General features: G+C 42.2%; 1 protein-coding gene across 1 annotated transcript in view; it reads left to right on the top strand.

Moving 5' to 3' along the window:
• ankrd13c (ankyrin repeat domain 13C) overlaps nt 1-18,673 on the top strand; it is a 104,366-nt gene that overhangs the window by 39,327 nt on the left and 46,366 nt on the right. The window contains exon 3 of the mRNA XM_043700104.1: nt 402-462. Coding sequence (XP_043556039.1) covers nt 402-462 — 61 coding nt within the window. The remainder of the gene's footprint in view (nt 1-401; nt 463-18,673) is intronic.

Consider the following 18,673-nt stretch of genomic DNA (forward strand, 5'->3'; position numbering starts at 1 on the left):
CTAGATCTCCATTATCATGTCATTTCCGTCTTCTCTCCCATCACCTCCAAGAAGCAAGGTTTCAGTTGAAGGTTTAAAAGAATATTGTTACAGTAAGAGACAGAAGATAATTACAATATGAAGTGACAACCAGCAAAGTTTTAATGACGTCAACTGGAAATGTTGACTAAATAGTTGATTCATCAACATGTAATCTCTACAATGCACAATCATCTCACTATCTCCCTTTTTTAATTTAAAGCAAATTTATAAGGTCATTCTACTAATTCTTCCTGTTTTTTGTTTTTCTGCTTTTTACCTCTCCCTCTCCTTTTGTTCTGTCTCTTAATGACTTTTTAAAAATCTTTTTCAGTTGGTGACTGATTACATCCAAAATCTTAACTTGTCTTTTCTTTTCACAGATGCTGATTTTTCTGTTTCCAGACATTTCTGTTTATCTCAGAAGGACTTCTTCTCTCTGAGGTAGAAATGTGTATTTTATGAATTCTTGTTTTGGATGAGCCCAGTTATGGCCAAAACACTACCTACGATGGTTCAATGTCTTCTTTTGAGATCTCCTGAGAATAGAATGTACAATGGGGTGCACTTTCTATCTTCTCTCCCACCCGTTTTCCCCCCACCCCGTCCTTGTCCCCGTCCAGAATTCTTTCACCTTCTTGATCAAATGTTAAGTCACAGCAAGACATTTATTTGCATTCTCTTGAATGCTAGTGGGAGACCTGTTGCAAACATTCTTTCTTTTATATAAAACATCTGGAATGCTCAACTTTGAAGTATTTGTGTTAAAGCAATATTTTCGAAGAACTGGATATGTTTTACAGTTTAGAATGTTCACTGAACTAAGAATAATTATGCTGTCATCTTCCCTCTTTTGACATGGATGCACCAGAAATACCATATTTCTTGGGTCAACATAAACATAAAATGCTTAAATTATATGGATTCAGCAGATGAGAGAAGAAAAGTAAATATAGCTACTTCCCATCATTCTGTTGTGCAAGGCAACGTGCAGGGTCATTTCCATTGAGCTCTTGAGGCTCTCAAACTGTTATCCAGTTTCATTTGCTTGCAACTCCACTTGAAAGTGTTCTGCAGTATAGTTTGAGTATCCTTTTGAGGCATTTTATGAACTGCCTTTTAAAAATAGAACTGAACCAGAATCAAGCTATTTTTTAAAAAGTGAAAAATTCAGTAAGCAAACAGCAGATATTCTTTTACATTGTACTTTTAGTGATGAAACTAAGTTGATAAACAAAAAAAAACTTGAGTAGCATACAAAGGAAAATTTTTAATTTTAAGATTGGAGTTACTTTTAAAAATTTGGGGTTAAAAGCTGTTTGGAATTACACACAGGAAATCACTCAACCTTACTTCAACCCACTTAACTCAGACCCTCTTTCTCAATGTTAATCTTACCTAATCCTATTTTGTTAGTACTTTTGTCCTTTTTACTGCCTTCTCCGTTTGCAGTTTGTGAGTATATAGTATCTTATTGAATGTACTAATCACCACTAATTGCAAAATATTTCACCATTCTTTGGAAAATACCTTCAAAAGCCCTATCTTTTATTTTGAGTGCTTATTTTGGACAAATCTTCATCACATCTTCAGTAAAAGCGAATGCATCCATGTTCTGTATTTTTGGTTTGTTTGTGTGAATGCATATGCTTTTAAAAAATAGCTTATCAACATTCTGAATAAGGTAATTAATATCAAGAACAGGAGAGGACCTTTTGCTGTTCTGCTATTCACCTGGGATTATGCTCAACTCCATTTATCTGCCTTTTGTGAGCTATGATTTTAGATTAGATTCCCTACAGTATGGAAACAGGTCCTTTTGGTGCAACAAGTCCACACCAAGCCTCTGAAGAGTGACCCTCCCAGACCCATTTCCCTACCCTATATTTACCCCTGACTAAAAAAGTGGGCAATTTAGCATGGCCAATTCACCTGATCTTTGCATTGTGGGAGGAAACCGGAGCAAACTCTCCTGGGAGAATGCAAACTCCAGACAGTCGCCCGAGGTGGGAATTGAACTCAGTCCTTGGTGCTGTAAGGCAGCTGTGCTAACCACTGAGCCACAATGCCACTTTTAAAACTTACCATACTCTGGATTCTCCCTCAAAAGAAATTTTGAATTCAGAGTATCTACTTAACATTTTTTTTATCATTACAAGTACCTTGATCAATCCTTGAAACCTTTCAAACCCAAGTTTGCCTCCTAGATTAGATTAGATTACATTACAGTGTGGAAACAGGCCCGTCGGCCCAACAAGTCCACACCGACCCGCCGAAGCGCAACCCACCCATACCCCTACATTTAACCCTTACCTAACACTACGGGCAATTTTGCATGGCCAATTCACCTGACCTGCACATCTTCGGACAGTGGGAGGAAACCGGAGCACCCGGAGGAAACCCACGCAGACACGGGGAGAACGTGCAAACTCCACACAGTCAGTCGCCTGAGGCAGGAATTGAACCCGGGTCTCAGGCGCTGTGAGGCAGCAGTGCTAACCACTGTGCCACCGTGCCGCCTACTTTAACCCTAGCTGGTAAATGTGCAAAGCTGAATACAGTACACATGAAAGCTATTGACCAACATGCTGTGCAACAGAAGCATAAGGAAGTTATCTTTGCAGGCTTGAATGAGAAGCTTGAAGATTGAGACGGCTCACTGGGTCAAGGGGCAGAGGTGTCAGGCCTGGACGAACATCCTCGTCCTGTCTTGGGTTGCAGTTTCATCACTATTTAGAGATAAGGAGAGAATTGTGGAAGCTTCCAGAATCCAGGGGAAGGATCCAAAGGCCCTAGTTTGAGGACTCTTAAGATCATGTTCTTCCAGGACTTCTCAGCGGCCGTGATCAGGAAAAGAAAATCCTATGATGGCATCAAGAAACGATTGAAGGAGCTCTGTATCCAGTACTGAGGTATCCGGCGGTGCTTCAGATCACTTTAAATGGATCTGTACATCTGTTTGACACATCCAAGAAGGCAAGAAACTTTGTGGACAAATTAACTTGAACAATTTTTAATAGATACAAATAGTGCTGTTTGGGTATGCCTCCACTCTTTTTTTTTTCCAAAAATAAAAGGAAGTCCAGTCTGGGCTTTCTTTTCCTTTTTTGATTATTTGGTAACAATCTGGTCTAAACTATGCTCTGGCAGTTGGGATGTTTACTTTCAATTTCTAAGTTATACCAAAGGATGGGTGAGGTACTTTAGCTTTTTTTTTATTTGCAAAATTTCTTTGTTCACCTCTGTTATTTCATGGTTTGTATTTTCTTTCTTTCTCTGCTTGAGTTTGTAGTGCGGCTCTGGCTCGGAGGAGAGAAAATTGTTGGGATGGCTAGTGCCTACGTACAGGCAGTTTATGCCCAGTTCAGGTATTTAAATGACCTGCCTGCTGTTTTGGCAGCGGGATGGGAAGTTGAGTTTGGAATGTGTAGATGCCCACTTTGGGCAGAGGATGAGTTCCTGTATTCAGTGCCGTTGGTGCATTGTTTTTTTTTAATTTTAAATAATCTTTGACAGCTTTGTAGGTTTGTTAACTGCAATGATTTTTAGTTTATGTAGTTTTTATGTTCGATGGATCTTGCGACACTAAGGCTCGGTGATTTGTAATTAGAGTTCCTCCTCTCTGGAATCTAAATGTTAGTGCAGAAGATTATGGTTAATGACTTGATTAAATGGTGTATCTGGAACACCAAGGAGAGTCACTCACTGATTAAGAGGAAAAAGGTACTCTCTAGTTATAGAAAGGAAAAGGTGGATATTGTTTTATTACAGGAGATGGACTTGGCTGATAGGGAGCGTTTGAAACTACAGCAGAATGGCTTTGGTCGGGTTTAGTTTTCATCCTTTTAATGCCAGAAGTAGAGGAGTGGCAGTATTCGTTAGGAGGAATCTCCCCTTTCAGTTACTAAAGACACACACTGGAGGTTTGTACTCCTTAGAAGCTCTGATAAACTGGGAAGAACAGTGTTTTAAATGTTTACTGCCCTCCAGCCAATCCCCTCAAATGTTTGGTAGATGCATCCGCTAAATTGATTAGTCTCTAGTCCCGGCACTTCGGAGGGGAGATTTAAATTGTCTTATGAATCCCATGGTAGACAGGTTGCCCAAAGGCCCCTGATACCTTCTGTACAAACTAAACAATTAGTGGATCTGTATATGGAATAAAGGTGGACATCTGGAGGTATCTCTGCCCTACAGGCAGGGATTTAACTTTTTTTTTCACAATCCACACAGCTGTCATACCAGGATTAAATTTTTCCTGATCCCCATGGCAACCCTGGACTTGGTGACCTTGTACGATTGGTAATATTACACTGGAGCATGATCAATGGTGGTATCTGTTGGTTAAAATTGAGGACGCTATAGTAGGCCGAAGGCACTGGTGAATGGATGCCGTTATCCTTGAGGATAATTTTGTGAAGTACTTCTCTAAGGAATTTAGGGCATTCCCCTAGACACTTAATTCAGGCTTGTTACTAGCCCATCTGTCCTTTGGGAAACTACCTATGCTGGGGATTAGTTACCCCCCTCCGCCAGTAGGAAGCGGCAGGAGGGCGAGCAGTAATGTCTCCTTGAGGCACGGTTGAAGGCAGCAGAGAAGGTTTACTTTGACAGGCCCTCAGCCAAGCTACAGAGGATTATGGTACTGTAGTCTGTATTGAATTCTGTGCTCATGCAGACAGCAAAGAAGGAGCTTGCTTTCGCAAAACAAAGGTTATATGGGCAAGGTGACAAACCAGGCAAGTACCTAGTGTTTCTTGCCAGGAAAAGGAGTGCTCCTCAAGGCATTATGGTATTTAGGGAAGGGTCTGGGAACCTAAACTGATTCCAAAAAGATTAATGTAGCATTCCAGTCCTGATAGACTCTCCAGTGAATTATAAAAGGAATTTATAAGCATATGGTCAGGCCCGATGCTCAATGGCTCATACAGTCATCATCTCCCACCATCTCGAAGAAGCCAATATTTTGCTTATTGTCAAAGGGAAGGTCTCGGAGGACTGTTGTTTACAGGCTCATCTCGCTCTTAAATGTTGAATTTAAAATCCTCTCTAAGACCCTTGAGTTATGGCTGGAAAGTGTTTTGCCTTCTGTTATTAAAGAGAACCAGAAGGTCGTCTTAAAGTTCGCAGAACCTGTAATGTTAGGCTGCATAATGCAATTCGGGCATGTCAACAACAGTTATACAGGGATTGGTGATTTCTCTAGATGCAGAGAAAGCATTTGACAGAGTTGAATGGCCATACCCTTTTGTATACTCTAGAGCAATTTGACTTGAGCAAAGCCTTTTTAAGATGGGTAAAGGTTCCCTACTGCGAACCTCTTGCTGCGTCATCATCAGTGATGTACGATAAAGTAATTTTAGCATTTTTGGAGACAGCTGACAGGGCTGTCACCTTTTTTTTTGCCATTGCTCTTTACATTGTGTGATTGAACCATTGATGGAGGCCATTCATAGAGATCCCAAAATATCTGCTTCAGAAGTGGGGTCACTGTACGTGGACGATGTCCTTTTTTTTGTCAAATCCAACAGTTTTGGTGCCCCTCCTGATAAGATGCATCAGCTCGTTTGACACCTTTTTTCTGGGTACAAGACTAATTTTCTAAAAACAGAGGCTATGCTTATGGGTGGCCTTACAAAGGTGCTAGGTCTTGAGTGCAAATCTCAATTTCCATTTAAGTAATCACGGTGTATTAGGTAATTGGGCATATTCATCACTCCAGTTTTTGGTTGTTCAAAGCTAATTTTGTTCAATTATTCATTAAAATCAAACAAGACTTGTAAATTTTTTCTGAGCTCTTTCAAGAATTTTGCCAGGGTTGGAGAATGAGCTACAGGGAATGGTTGAACAGGCTGGGGCTGTTTTCCCTGGAGCTTTGGAGATTGAGGGGTGTCCTTATGGAGGTTTATAAAATCTGGAGGGGTTTGGATAGGATAGATAGGCAAAGTCTTTTCCTTGGTGTCGGGGAGTCCACAACTAGAGGGCATAGGTTTAGGATGAGAGGGGAAAGATATAAAAGAGACCTAAGGGGCAATGTTTTCACGCAGAGGGTGATGCGTGTATGGAATGAGCTGCATCTGGATGGGTATACGAATAGGAAGGGTTTAGAGGGATATGAACCCTCCCCTTCCTAGACCTCTCTATTTCTATCTCAGACGGCCGACTCAACACAGACACTTACTACAAACTGACCGACTCCCACAGCTACCTAGATTACACCTCCTGTAAAAATCCATCCCATATTCCCAATTCCTCTGCCTCCGCTGCATCTGCTCCCAGGAGGACCAATTCCACTACCGAACAACCCAAATGGCCTCCTTCTTCAAAGACCGCAATTTCCCCTCCGATGTGGTCGACGATGCTTTCCACCGCATCTCCTCCACTTCCCGCACCTCTGCCCTTGAGCCATGCCCCTCCAATTGCCACCAGGACAGAACCCCACTGGTCCTCACCTTCCACCCCACCAACCTCCGGATACATTGTATAATCCTCCGTCATTTCCGTCACCTCCAGACAGACCCCACCACCAGGAATATATTTCCCTCTCCACCCCTATCAGCATTCAGGAGAGACCACTCCCTCCGCGACTCCCTCGTCAGGCCCACACCCCCCACCAACCCAACCTCCACTCCCAGCACCTTCCCCTGCAACCGCAAGAAGTGCAAAACATGCGGCCACACCTCCCCCCTCGCCTCCCTCCAAGGCCCCAATGGATCCTTCTATATCTGTCGCAAATTCACCTGCACCTCCACACACATCACTTAGTGTATCCGCTGCACTCGATGTGGTCTCCTGTACATTGGGGAGACAGGCCGCCTACTTGCGAAACGTTTCAGGAAACACCTCTGGGACACCCATACCAACCAACCCAACCGCCCTGTGGCTGACCACTTTAACTCCCCCTCCCACGCCGCCAATGACATGCAGGTCCCTGGCCACCTCCATCGCCAGACCCTGGCCACATGACGCCTGGAGGAAGAGCGCCTCATCTTCCGCCTAGGAACCCTCCAACCACACATCTTCCTCATTTTGGCACACCAGCCTCATTCCTGAAGAAGTGCTTATGCACGAAACGTCGATTCTCCTGCTCCTCGGATACTGCCTGGTCTGCTGTGTTTTTCCAGCACCACACTTTTCAACTACAGTTGGGGGAAGAAAGGGAACCAACAGATAGGGCAGGGATCCCCTGTGGCTGAAAATGTGTTGCTGGTAAAGCGCAGCAGGTCAGGCAGCATCCAGGGAACAGAAGAATCGACGTTTTGGGCATAAGCCCTTCTTCGGGCTTATACCCGAAACGTCGATTCTCCTGTTCCCTGGATGCTGTCTGACCTGCTGCGCTTTACCAGCAACACATTTTCAGCTCTGATCTCCAGCATCTGCAGTCCTCACTTTATCCCCTGTGGCTGGTCCTCTCAGCAATAAGTATACCATTTTGGATACTGCTGGTGGGGACAGCCTACCAGATGGAAGCCTTGGTTGTCAGGTCCCTGGCATTGTGGCTCAGAAGGGAAGGGGGAGAATAGAAAAGTGCTAGTGATGGGGGACTCGATAGTTAGACGGATTGACAGGAGATTTTGTGGTCAGAAACAGGACTCTGGAAGGTATGTTGCCTCCCTGGTGCCAGAGTCCGGGATGTCGCCGATTGGGTTTGCAGGATTCTGAAAGGGGAAGGTGAGCAGCCAGAAATCGTGGTACGTATTAGCACCAAGATATAGCCAGGAAAGGGATTTGAGGACCTGAAAAGTGACCACAGAGAGCTAGGTTGGAAGCTCAAGAGCAGGACAAGTAGTGCAGTGATCTTGGGTTTGCTACTGGTGCCGCGAGGTAGTGATGTGAGGAACAGTCAGCGAATGCAGCTTAACACGTGGCTAGTGCAGGAGGGAGGGCTTCAGATACTTAGACCATTGGGATGCCTTCTGGGGAAATTGGGACCTGTACATGAAGGACAGGTTACACCTAAACTGGAAGGGCAGATGTCCTGGGTGGGAGATTTGCTCATTTGGTTTGGCAGGGTTTAAACTAGTTTGGTGGGGGGGTGGGAATCACAGCTGTATATCTGTGAGGGGGTAGTCATAGATGGGGCAGTGACAGATTCACTACATCCTATTGGGGAAGGTTAATCACATGATGAAACAAAGGGATTGGTTAAAGTGTCTTTTTTTTTACATTACATTACAGTGTGGAAACAGGCCCTTCGGCCCAACAAGTCCACACCAACCTGCCGAAGCGTAACCCACCCATACCCTTACATTTACCCCTTACCTAACACTACGGGCAATTTAGCATGGCCAATTCACCTGACCTGCACATCTTTGGACTATGGGAGGAAACCGGAGCTCCCGGAGGAAACCCACGCAGACATGGGGAGAACTTGCAAACTCCACACAGTCAGTCGCCTGAGGCGGGAATTGAACCCGGGTCTCTGGCGCTGTGAGGCAGCAGTTCTAAACACTGAGCGACCGTGCCGCCCACTGACGGCACGGTGCCTTGCGTTAAAGCAATATGAGTGAATTTAGAGCGTGAATCAGTACTTGGGGCTATGATGTTGTGGCCATAGCAGAGACATGGATTTCAGTGGGACAGGCTTGGTTGCTAGATGTTTCAGGGTTTACAATGTTCAGAAAGAACAGGGAGGGTAGAAAAAAAGAGGGGGTGTAGCATCGCTAATCAGAGTGCATCACAACTACAGAAACTAAGGTTGCTGATGAAGGTTTGGCTGATGAAGGTTTGACTGCTGAGTCTTATGGGTGGAAGTTAAGAACAGCGAGGGAGCAGCCACCTCGTTGGGGGTTTTCTACAGATCCCCTAATAGCAATAGGGAGACTGAAGAACTCAGGCTGGCAGATTTTGGAAAAATGCAGATGTAGCAGGGTGGTGGTTATGGGTGACTTCAAATTTCCCAATATCGACTGGAACCTCCTTAGCGCAGATGGTTTGGATGGAGCTGTTTTTGTCAGGTGTTGGGAGGGTTTCCTTACTCCGCATGTAGACAGGCTGACAAGAGGAGAGGCCACTTTGGATTTGGTGCTTGGCAATGAGCCAGGACAGGTGTCAGATCTCACCGGAGAACACTTTGGTGACGGTGACAGTGACCACAACTGCCTCACATTTACCATAACCTTGGAGAGGGGAAGGAGCAGTTACCAAGGGAAGATATTTACTTGGGGGAAAAGGAAATTATGATGCTATCAGACAGGAGTTGGGAAGTACTGATTGGGAGCAATTATTGCACAGAAAGGACATGTCAGATATGTGGAGTTTGTTTGTTTGGCAGTTGTTGTGAGTGATACACAAACCTGTTCCTCTGAGACAGGCAAGAAGGGGTAAGATTAAGGAGTCTTGGATGACGAGAACAGAGGAGCTTCTTGTCAAAAGGAAGAAGGCAGCTTACATAAGGTGGAGGAAGCAAGGATCTAGCACAGCTCTAGAGGATTACAGGCTTACTAGAAAGGAGCTCAGAAGTGGACTGAGGAGAGGCAGGATGGGACACAGAGGCTTGGCAGGAAAGATTGGGGACAACCCAAAAGCATTTTACTCATACGTGAGGAATAAGAGAATGATCAGGGAGAAGGTAGGGCCGTCAGGGATAGCGGAAGGAACTTGTGCGTGGAGTCTGAACAATAGGGGAAGTCCTAAATGAGTTTGTTTGTTTGTTTGTTTATTTATTTATTTATGCTTTGGTTTTCAGTAACGAAAGGGACCTTGTTATGAGTGAGCACTTTGAGGAGCTGGGAAACGGGTTTGAACAGATCAAGAATAATGATGTGCTGGAAATTTTGGCAAACATTAATGTTGATAAGTCCCCGGGGCCAGACCAGATTTTTCCTAGGCTGCTCCAGGAAGCGAGGAAGGAGGTTGGTGAGCTGTTGGCGAAGATCTTCGCTTCCTCACCTTCCCCAGGAGTCGTACCGGAGTATTGGAGGGAGACGAATGTTGTTCCTGTTTTCAAGAAGGGGAATAGGGAAATCCCCATCAATTACACACCAGTCCGTCTTGTCTGGTCAGCAACGTTTTGGGAAGAATTGAGGGATAGGATTTATGAGTATTTGGAAAAGCATAGCATGATTAAAGGCAGTCAGCTTGGCTTCATGAGGGGCAGGTCATGCCTCACAAATCTTATTGAGTTCTTTGATGAGGTGACAAGACAGGTAGACAAAGGTCAAGCAGTGGAATTTAATGTGTATGGACTTCAAGGCATGGTAGGCTCACTCTCAAAGTCAGGAGGTATGTGATACAGGGAGATTTTGGCTGTCTGGATTCAGAATTGGTTGGCTGACAAGCAGAGAGTGGTTGTAGATGGAAAGTTTTCTGCCTGGAGGTCAGTGAGTGGTGTCCCACAGGGCTCTGTTCTTGGGCCCCTGTTCTTTGTAGTGTTTATAAATGACTTGGATGAGGAGGTTGAGGGGTAGGTTCGTAAATTTACCAATGACACAAATGTTGCAGGTGCCGTTGATAGTATCGAGGGCTGTTGCAGGCTGCAGCCCGACATAGACCGGATGCTGAGCTGGACTGAGAAATGGCAGATGGTCAACCTGGACAAATGCGAAGTGATGCATTTTGGAAGGTCGAACTTAAATGCTGAATGTAGGATTAAAAACAAGATTCTTGGCAGTGTGGAGGAACAGAGGGATCTGGGTGTGCAAGTACATAGATCCCTCAAAGTTGCCACCCAGTGGATAGGGTTGTTAAGAAAGCATATGGTGTTTTGGCTTTCATTAACAGGGGGATTGAGTTTAAGAGCCGCGAGGTTTTGCTACACCTCTACAAGTCCCTGGTGAGACCACACTTGGAATATTGTGTCCAGTTCTGGTCACCCTATTATAGGAAAGGTACGGGGACTTTGGAGAGGGTGCAAAGAAGACTCAAGAGGATGCTGCCTGAACTGGAGGGCTTGCCTTATGGTAAAAGGTTAACTAAGCTTAGAGTTTTCTCTCTGGAGAGGAAGAGGTGACCTGATTGAGGTATACAAGATAATGAGAGGCATGGATAAAGTCAATAGCCAGAGACTTTTCCCCAAGGCAAGAGGGGCCATAGTTTTAGGATATTAAGAGAAATGTATAGAGGGAACATCAAAGGAAGGTTCTTTATGCAAAGAGTTGTGAATGCATGGAATGCGTTGCCAGCGGTGGTGATAAAAGCAGAGTCATTAGGAACATTTAAGTGATTGGACATGCACATGGACAGCAGTGAATAGAGGGGTGTGTAGGTTGGGTTATTTTATTTTATATTAGGAATAATCCTCGGTACAACATCGTGGGCAAAACGGCCTGTTCTGTGCTGTACTTTTCTGTTTTCTGAGTTGGACCGAAGGGTCTGTTTCTGTGCTGTACATCTCTATGATTCTAAGATCTTTAAAGATGGGAGGTGCTTCTGGTCTCATGGTTAGATCAGATAGCTCTTATTAAGATGAATATTCTTCCCCCATTTGTTGTACCCTATAGGGATACTCCCCATGCCTTTCGATAAGCAAGCATTCAGGAGACTGAACGGTTGGTTCAACTTTTATGTGGCATCGTAAGCAGCCCCTTTAAACTAGCTAAACTGCAGTTGCTTCTCAGACTGGGGTGGGTGGATCTCCCAGACATTTAAAACTTATCAACTAAGCTCACTTTTATCTTGTGTGAGTGATTGGGCTTGTGGGGACCCTTTTTCATAATGGTTAGTTTTCAAAACCTCAGGCAAATTGTTCCCTTACTATCTTGCTGTTTTTGAACAAAATAAGGACAGTTAGGGAATATTGCCATAACCTAATAGTTATCAATGGTAGATTCCGGGTTCAAACATTGGGTAGCTAAGGGTGTGTCTTGCATGGGTGATTTATTTGAGGGAGACACAATGATTTCTTTTGGTCAGTTAGCATGGAAATACGAGCTATTTAGCAGGGACCTTTTGTGTTTTTTGTCAAGTTAGGAATTTTATTCAAAAGACTACACTTTTGACCGCCACAAATCTGACAGAAGAGGGTGCTCTGTGCTAATGGTACACTTTCTGTCAGCACTCTATATCATCAATTGGGGGAGCAGCCTCTCAGATGAGTTCGATCAACTTTGCAGGATGTGGGGGAGAGAACTTGACATTGAGGTCTCCTCAGACATGGGAAGATATTTGGGGAAAATGCAAGAAAGAGACCAATTTGCAATAGGACCCATGCTTTGCAGTTGAAGATTCTCCACGTGGCTCCAGATCGTTGGTAAAATTTAAATCAGGGGTATCTTCAATATCCCCCGAGTGTAAAGTTAGTATGGGCACTTTTAGCCATTGTCTCTGTCTCTGGTCCTGTGGTAGGCTTCAAACATACTGGAGTGTTGTGACAGGTGCAATTTTGAGTGTAAGGGTGGAAAAGGACCTGTTCTCTCCTCTTGGCCTGCCATATGCGCATCTACATTGCCTATAGATGCGTATAAGAAGAAATTTTTCAATATCTTCACTTTCTGCACAAGAAAGAATACCTTGTTCGGTTGGATGTCTGAAAATCCACCCCCCCCACCCCCCACCCCCACCCCAACCTGGCCAGTCAGGTTGGTTTAAGATTGTTATGGAGCGTATCCCATTCGATTTTCTTGCAAGTATGGTACACCGCAACTGAGAATTTTCTATAAGACATATGGTGGCCTTTTTTCCTTTTTGTACACCGTTTTGTTGCCACACTAATAAGGGCGATTGTGCTTTGAGTCCAATATCCAGAGGGTTTGGAAACTGAACGTATGAATGTGCGCCCCCACACGTTGCATTTGAGTGACACGCATTGAGTGTGTGTGGACTTGGCTTAACTGTTTTCATGTCAAACAGCCTTTTTAATGACAAAGAAACTTCACAAAACCTTTGTACTTCGGAGCTTTTTGATTTCGGATAAAGGGTTGTGTGCCTGGTGTTTTTAGCTCCATTCCTCTACTGTACTGGGTTGTCTGATATGACAATACAGGTACTGCGTAAAAGGTAAAAACAAGGACTGCAGATGCTGGAAACCAGATTCTAGATTAGAGTGGTGCTGGAAAAGCACAGCAGTTCAGGCAGCATCTGAGGAGCAGGAAAATCAATGTTTCGGGCAAAAGCCCTTCATCAGGAATAGAGTATACAGGTACTGCAGTTGGTTTTGTTTCAGAGAGGGTTGAATAGCCTGAAATCTGGATTCTGATGGCTATCTAGTTTTTGTCCGATAGTGTGTGCCATCTTATGCACATGCATTACCAGGTTTGGTGCCTGAAGTTTAATAACTTTTTTATGAACCCACTGGGGGATGATACATGAAGAATAGTCATGAGTGCGATAAAGGGGGCAGTTGGTATTTTTGGACCTGTATCTGCAACTTGCTGAAATGTTGGGGGGATAAAAAAGCAAGTTTACTATTTGCATGGAGGATAATGTAAACTAACCAGTCTTTTTTTTCTTGTATTGCAACCTTTTTGAGAGAAACTGGTACCAATGATTTGGCTTCAGAGCATTTCATTTGAAATGTATTTCTTTTGAATATTACCTTTCAAGATTTTAAAGGAGGGAGTTAACTTGCATTTTTTTTTTCAGTTTATTTGTGGGGTTTGGGCATTGCTGGCTGGGCCAGCATTTATTACCCATCCCTAGTAGCCTTTGTGAATGTGGAAGTGAGCTGTTGTCTTGAACTACTACTATTCATTTTGGTGTTGGTATACCCACAAAGCTGTTAGAATGGGAGTTCCAGGATTTTTACCTGTTTACAGTGAAGGAATGGTAATATATTTTCAAGCCAAGGTGTGTGTAGCTTGGAGAGGAATTTGCAGATGGTGGTGTTCCCATTTGTCATTTTAGATGGTGACAGAAGTGGGTGTGAAAGGTCCCATCTTAGGTGCCTTTGTGAATCTCAACAGTGCATCTTGTAGATGTTATATCTTGCTGTTGTGTCAGTAACTGAGGGAATAAATTTCCCAAAAACCTACCCATATTGAAGTAAGGCAAAATAAATAATGTCCTTGACCTGGGCCTCTAGGTTGACAAAATATTCAGAATTTCCTTCTTCACACTTGCTTTTTACTGAAGCAAAAATTAGTAACAACTACACTTCACTAAAATCTTAATTTCAACCTTGTAAGATTTTGAAGAAGTGTATTAGGTACTAATTTTTTTTTGCTTCAGATATTCCAAACAGTTGAGCACCTTTTTTTTCGAAAATGCAGTTGTAGCCACTTGTACTGCCATAGCTATTGGCAACCATTTAACTTTGAGTATGTTAATCAGGCTGTTATTGAATTAGGTTAATAGATTTTTGGCTGTAACTGATATTCTATGTAATTCAATGGTACATGCATTTGAAATGCCTTTGCCTTCCACACAGCTTTCAGAACACTCTCTTGTTGAGCAGATGCACATAGTCTGAGTATTTGAAAAATTTCCTGGACAAGAAAAAGTAAAGCTTGAAGTGCAAACAGGATTAACGAGAATCCAGAGTTTTTACAAATACATTAAGGACAAAAGGTTAACTAGGGAGAGAATAGGGCCACTCAAAAATCAGCAAAGTGGCCTTTGGGTGGAGCCTAAGGAGATAGGGGAAGATCCTAAACAAGTATTTTGCATCAGTGCTTACTGTGGAAAAGGATGGAAGATTATAGAATGTAGGAAAATAGATGGTGACATCTTGAAAAATGTCCATGTTACAGAGGTGGAAGCGCTGGATGTCTTGAAACACATAAAAGTGGATGAATCCACAGGACCTGATCAGGTGCACCTTAGAACTGTGTGGGAAGCTAGGGAAGTGATTGCTGGCTCCTTGCTGAGATATTTGTATCATTGATAGTCACTGGTGAGGTGCTAGAAGACTTGGAGGTTGGCTAACGTGGTGCCACTGTTTAAGGTGGTCAGGACAAGCCAGGGAACTATAGACCTGTGAGCCTGATGTCAGTGGTGGGCAAGTTGTTGAAGGGAATCCTGACGGACTGGATTTGCATGTATTTGGAAAGGCAGTGATTGATTAGGGGTAGTCAGCATGACTTTGTGCATGGGAAATCTTGTCTGAAGAACTTGATTTTTTTGAAAAAATAACAGGATTGAGGGCAGAGCGGTAGATCTATATGGAGTTCAGTAAGGCGTTCGACAAGGTTCCCCATGGGAGACTGATTAGCAAGGTTAGATGTCATGGAATACAGGGAGAACTAGCCATTTGGATACAGAACTGGCTCAAACGTAGAAGACAGAGGGTGGTGGTGGAGGGTTGTTTTTCAGACTGGAGGCCTGTGGAGTGCCACAAGGATCAGTGTTGGGTCCACTCCTTTTGGTCACTTATGTAAATGATTTGGATGTGAGCATAAGAGGTATAGTTACTAAGTTTGCAGATGACAACACCAAAATTGGAGGTGTAGTGGACAGCAAAGAAGGTTACCATGGATTACAACGGGACCTTGATCAGAAAGGTCAATGGGCCGAGGAGTGGCAAATGGAGTTTAATTTATATAGGTGCTACGTTTTGGGAAAGCACATCTTAGCAGGACTTATACACTTTAATAGTAAGGTCCTAGTTTTGTCCAGTTCCCCCTTCAGTCAAAGCAAAATGCTCGGAGACACAATTATTTTACCTTTTTATTCCAGGCCCTGGAGAGAGGAAAAAAAAAATCGCCCGTATGCACAGAGACATGAGTTCACGGTTTTCTCTCAAACAGCTTCTCAATGTTCTTAACTGGCTTCACATAATGAATACTTCTCACCTTGTTAACTGATGTTACATACTGAATGCTTCCAATATTGTTAAATGGCTCTACATAATGCTTTCCTACCTAGTTAACCCCATTACCCTTGCCTCCAGCACCCCTTTGTTCATTGTGAGTACTTTTCTTATGAATCATGCTCTGCTGAACCTCATTGTTTCACAAAACTCAAAACTTTAACTTTTTCCTACCTGTTCATAGCTGATACACATTCTCACGGAGACCTAACCAGTCTGTCTATACGTACACGCGGAAGTGAGCTTTTTCCAATGTTTATGAAATTATTGTTACTACCTAGAACTGCCCCTCCAAAATCAGTTTGCTTTGTGGTTATGTTTTTAAAAATAACTTGGCATTATATTCCAATGTTAAGCCTTCAGCACAGGCTTCTTCTCAATCGTACTGAGGTCGCAATTTGTGTATGGTACAAGTACTGATTTTTTTTTTGTTTTTAAAATAAATATTTTCCACAGTAAAAACAAATTACTGCAGATGTTGGAATCTGTACTAAAAACAACAAATGCTGGAGTCATCTCGACTGAATGTTAGCTTGCTGTCTCTCTCTCCATGCGTGCTGCCTTACCTGCTCTGACCTCCAGCATTTTGATTTTTCCCAGCAGAACACTGCTTTCTCAGTTGTTTTTTCCCCCAAAGTCGTCTTTATAAAAATATGAAATAGAAGAAACAGGAAAATCTTTTAGCAATGTGAAAATTAATGACCTTTTCTCTAAACTATGTCAAAAACTAAATTCCGGTAGAAATTATTCCAAATGTCTAATTACTTGAATGATCAGTCTGTGTATATTCAGTTTCTGGCATTTATGTTAACAGCTAGCAAAATATCAAAGATCAGTTGTACATTTGTAATTTGAAACAACAGTGCTATTTAGCAAGCACATTTATATCGAAAGCTTTTAAATTATTTTTTTCTAGTTAATAGGTTGAGTTGTACCTGTAGAATACATTAGCTTATTGAAGAAAACATGAATTTGTAAGTGTTTGTGTATAGTGGGCATGCTTCAGTTTCGTTGTCCATGTCTGCAGTTGGTTAGTGCTTGGATCAGATTGTTCAGTTAATTAGTGTAAAGATCTTTTGGAATTTGGATTCCCTTATTAAATATGAAACAGTCTGCTTCTGCAGATGTGACACTATCCTGTAACTTTTCTAAGATCTGTCTGATTCGGAAGAGTCTGCTTGTGCAAGTCTGAAATAAAGTTAGACCATTATTTTGTTTTGCATTTAAGCACCAGCAACCAAACACCAATCAGTAAAGTGATTTTTTTTAAAAAAGGTTTTACAAACAACTAGTTTTGCTACCTCAGTCTCCTCTTCTGTCACTTTTCTGGGATTGATAGGTTTGACAGATTAAATTTTTTTTAAGCAGTTGCAGTACAGATTTCACATTTGATTACTGGTGTGATGCTATACTGCTCTGTGTACATTGCAGTCGTTGCTTAGCTCCTTCACTTCCAATTCAGTCTTGTGGCTTATATGCTGAGATTGTGCATGCTCTCCATGTATCATCATCTTGGGTGGTTTTGCACTGAACTCTAACTACAAGACTAGTGCATAACACAGGCTAATGTCTTTATGCCTCAATGCTGAGGGAGTATTTCATTATTCAGTGTCCCACCTTTTTGGGATGAGATTCTACGTCTATTTATATACAAAAAAAAATCCAGTGACATTATTGGAAGGGCAGAGATCATCTATATCCCAAGCAATACTTGATTCCAGAACACAACTCTTTGATTATCTATCCCACTGTTTTTTGGGAGGTTATGCTTTGTGCAAATTTGACTTGTATAACCAGTGTGGTAGTTGCTGTATATTAATAATATTTTGCTAGCAATAAGCTCTTTGACACACTTGAGAATTTAAAATACTAAAAGATTTATTTTTAGTTGTTCTAGATATACTACTTCAATAAAATAGGTAAATAGTTTAAAATGGGTTTTACTTACAGACATTTAGATTAAGGTCTTTTTAAAGCTCAGTACTTAATAAATAAATACATTTTTGACATACTGTTTTAAGAGTTTTCATGTGAACAACAAACATACCTTGGTTTGTTTGTGTATATGTATGTATAGTTGTAGACAATGGTTTATGATGTGAAAATATATTTGATAAAGCTGTCCATTACTATTTGAGCTGTCTTTTTTGAACGCCCAAATGATTTTGGTGAATATCAAGTTCTGGTACCTGACAGTTGATTTGTTATCCACTCAATACGTGGATCTTGCTGTAAGTGTCCTGCATTTTGTCTGGGGGAGGAGTGATTGGTCAATTGTTAGAGGGTAGTATAGAGTGTAAAACAAAACACAGTTGTACTGAAATTTCAAGCAAAAAGCTAAATTACATTTTGTACAGCAAAACTTTTCATGTTTTTGCCTGTCTTGGTGTTTTGTACAATTATTATTTTTAACCTTTTTTTTTCTTGATGTGCACTTAAAAGCATAACAGAAATAGGAAGTTGAAGCTAATTCCCTCACTAAAGAGTAATTTACATTGAGTGACCTTGCTCTGTTGACTCAGGTATTAGACTATGCCTTTAAAAAGAAATGGCGCATTTAAACATTTGTGATTAACTCTTCTTGGAATATGAAGCTATGCATAATTTTGCATGGTCCAAAGTTCTCTTTGTGAACAAAATGGCCTACTCTTCGTATTTCTTGTGTTCTTCTATATCATAGGAGTTCTGAGAATTTTAACAAAAGTGCAGTACCTCTTTGTAAATTTATTATTTTGCTTGCAGGGTGAGATGGTGATTATACTGGTAATATCATTGGACTAATAAACCAGAGGTCCAAGCAATGCTTTGAGCAGCTGGTGGAATTTAAATTCCCTTTTTAATAGCTATGAAGTGTGTAAGCTAGTCTCAGTTACGGTAACTATGAAACTCACATTGGGAAAAGTATATTTGATTCACTGCCCTTTTTATGCCATTCTTGTCCAGTTTCTCAGCAATGCAGTTAACGGCTGT

The sequence above is a fragment of the Chiloscyllium plagiosum genome, chromosome 11 (assembly GCF_004010195.1).
Source record: "Chiloscyllium plagiosum isolate BGI_BamShark_2017 chromosome 11, ASM401019v2, whole genome shotgun sequence".
In the NCBI taxonomy this organism is placed as follows: Eukaryota; Metazoa; Chordata; class Chondrichthyes; order Orectolobiformes; family Hemiscylliidae; genus Chiloscyllium; species Chiloscyllium plagiosum.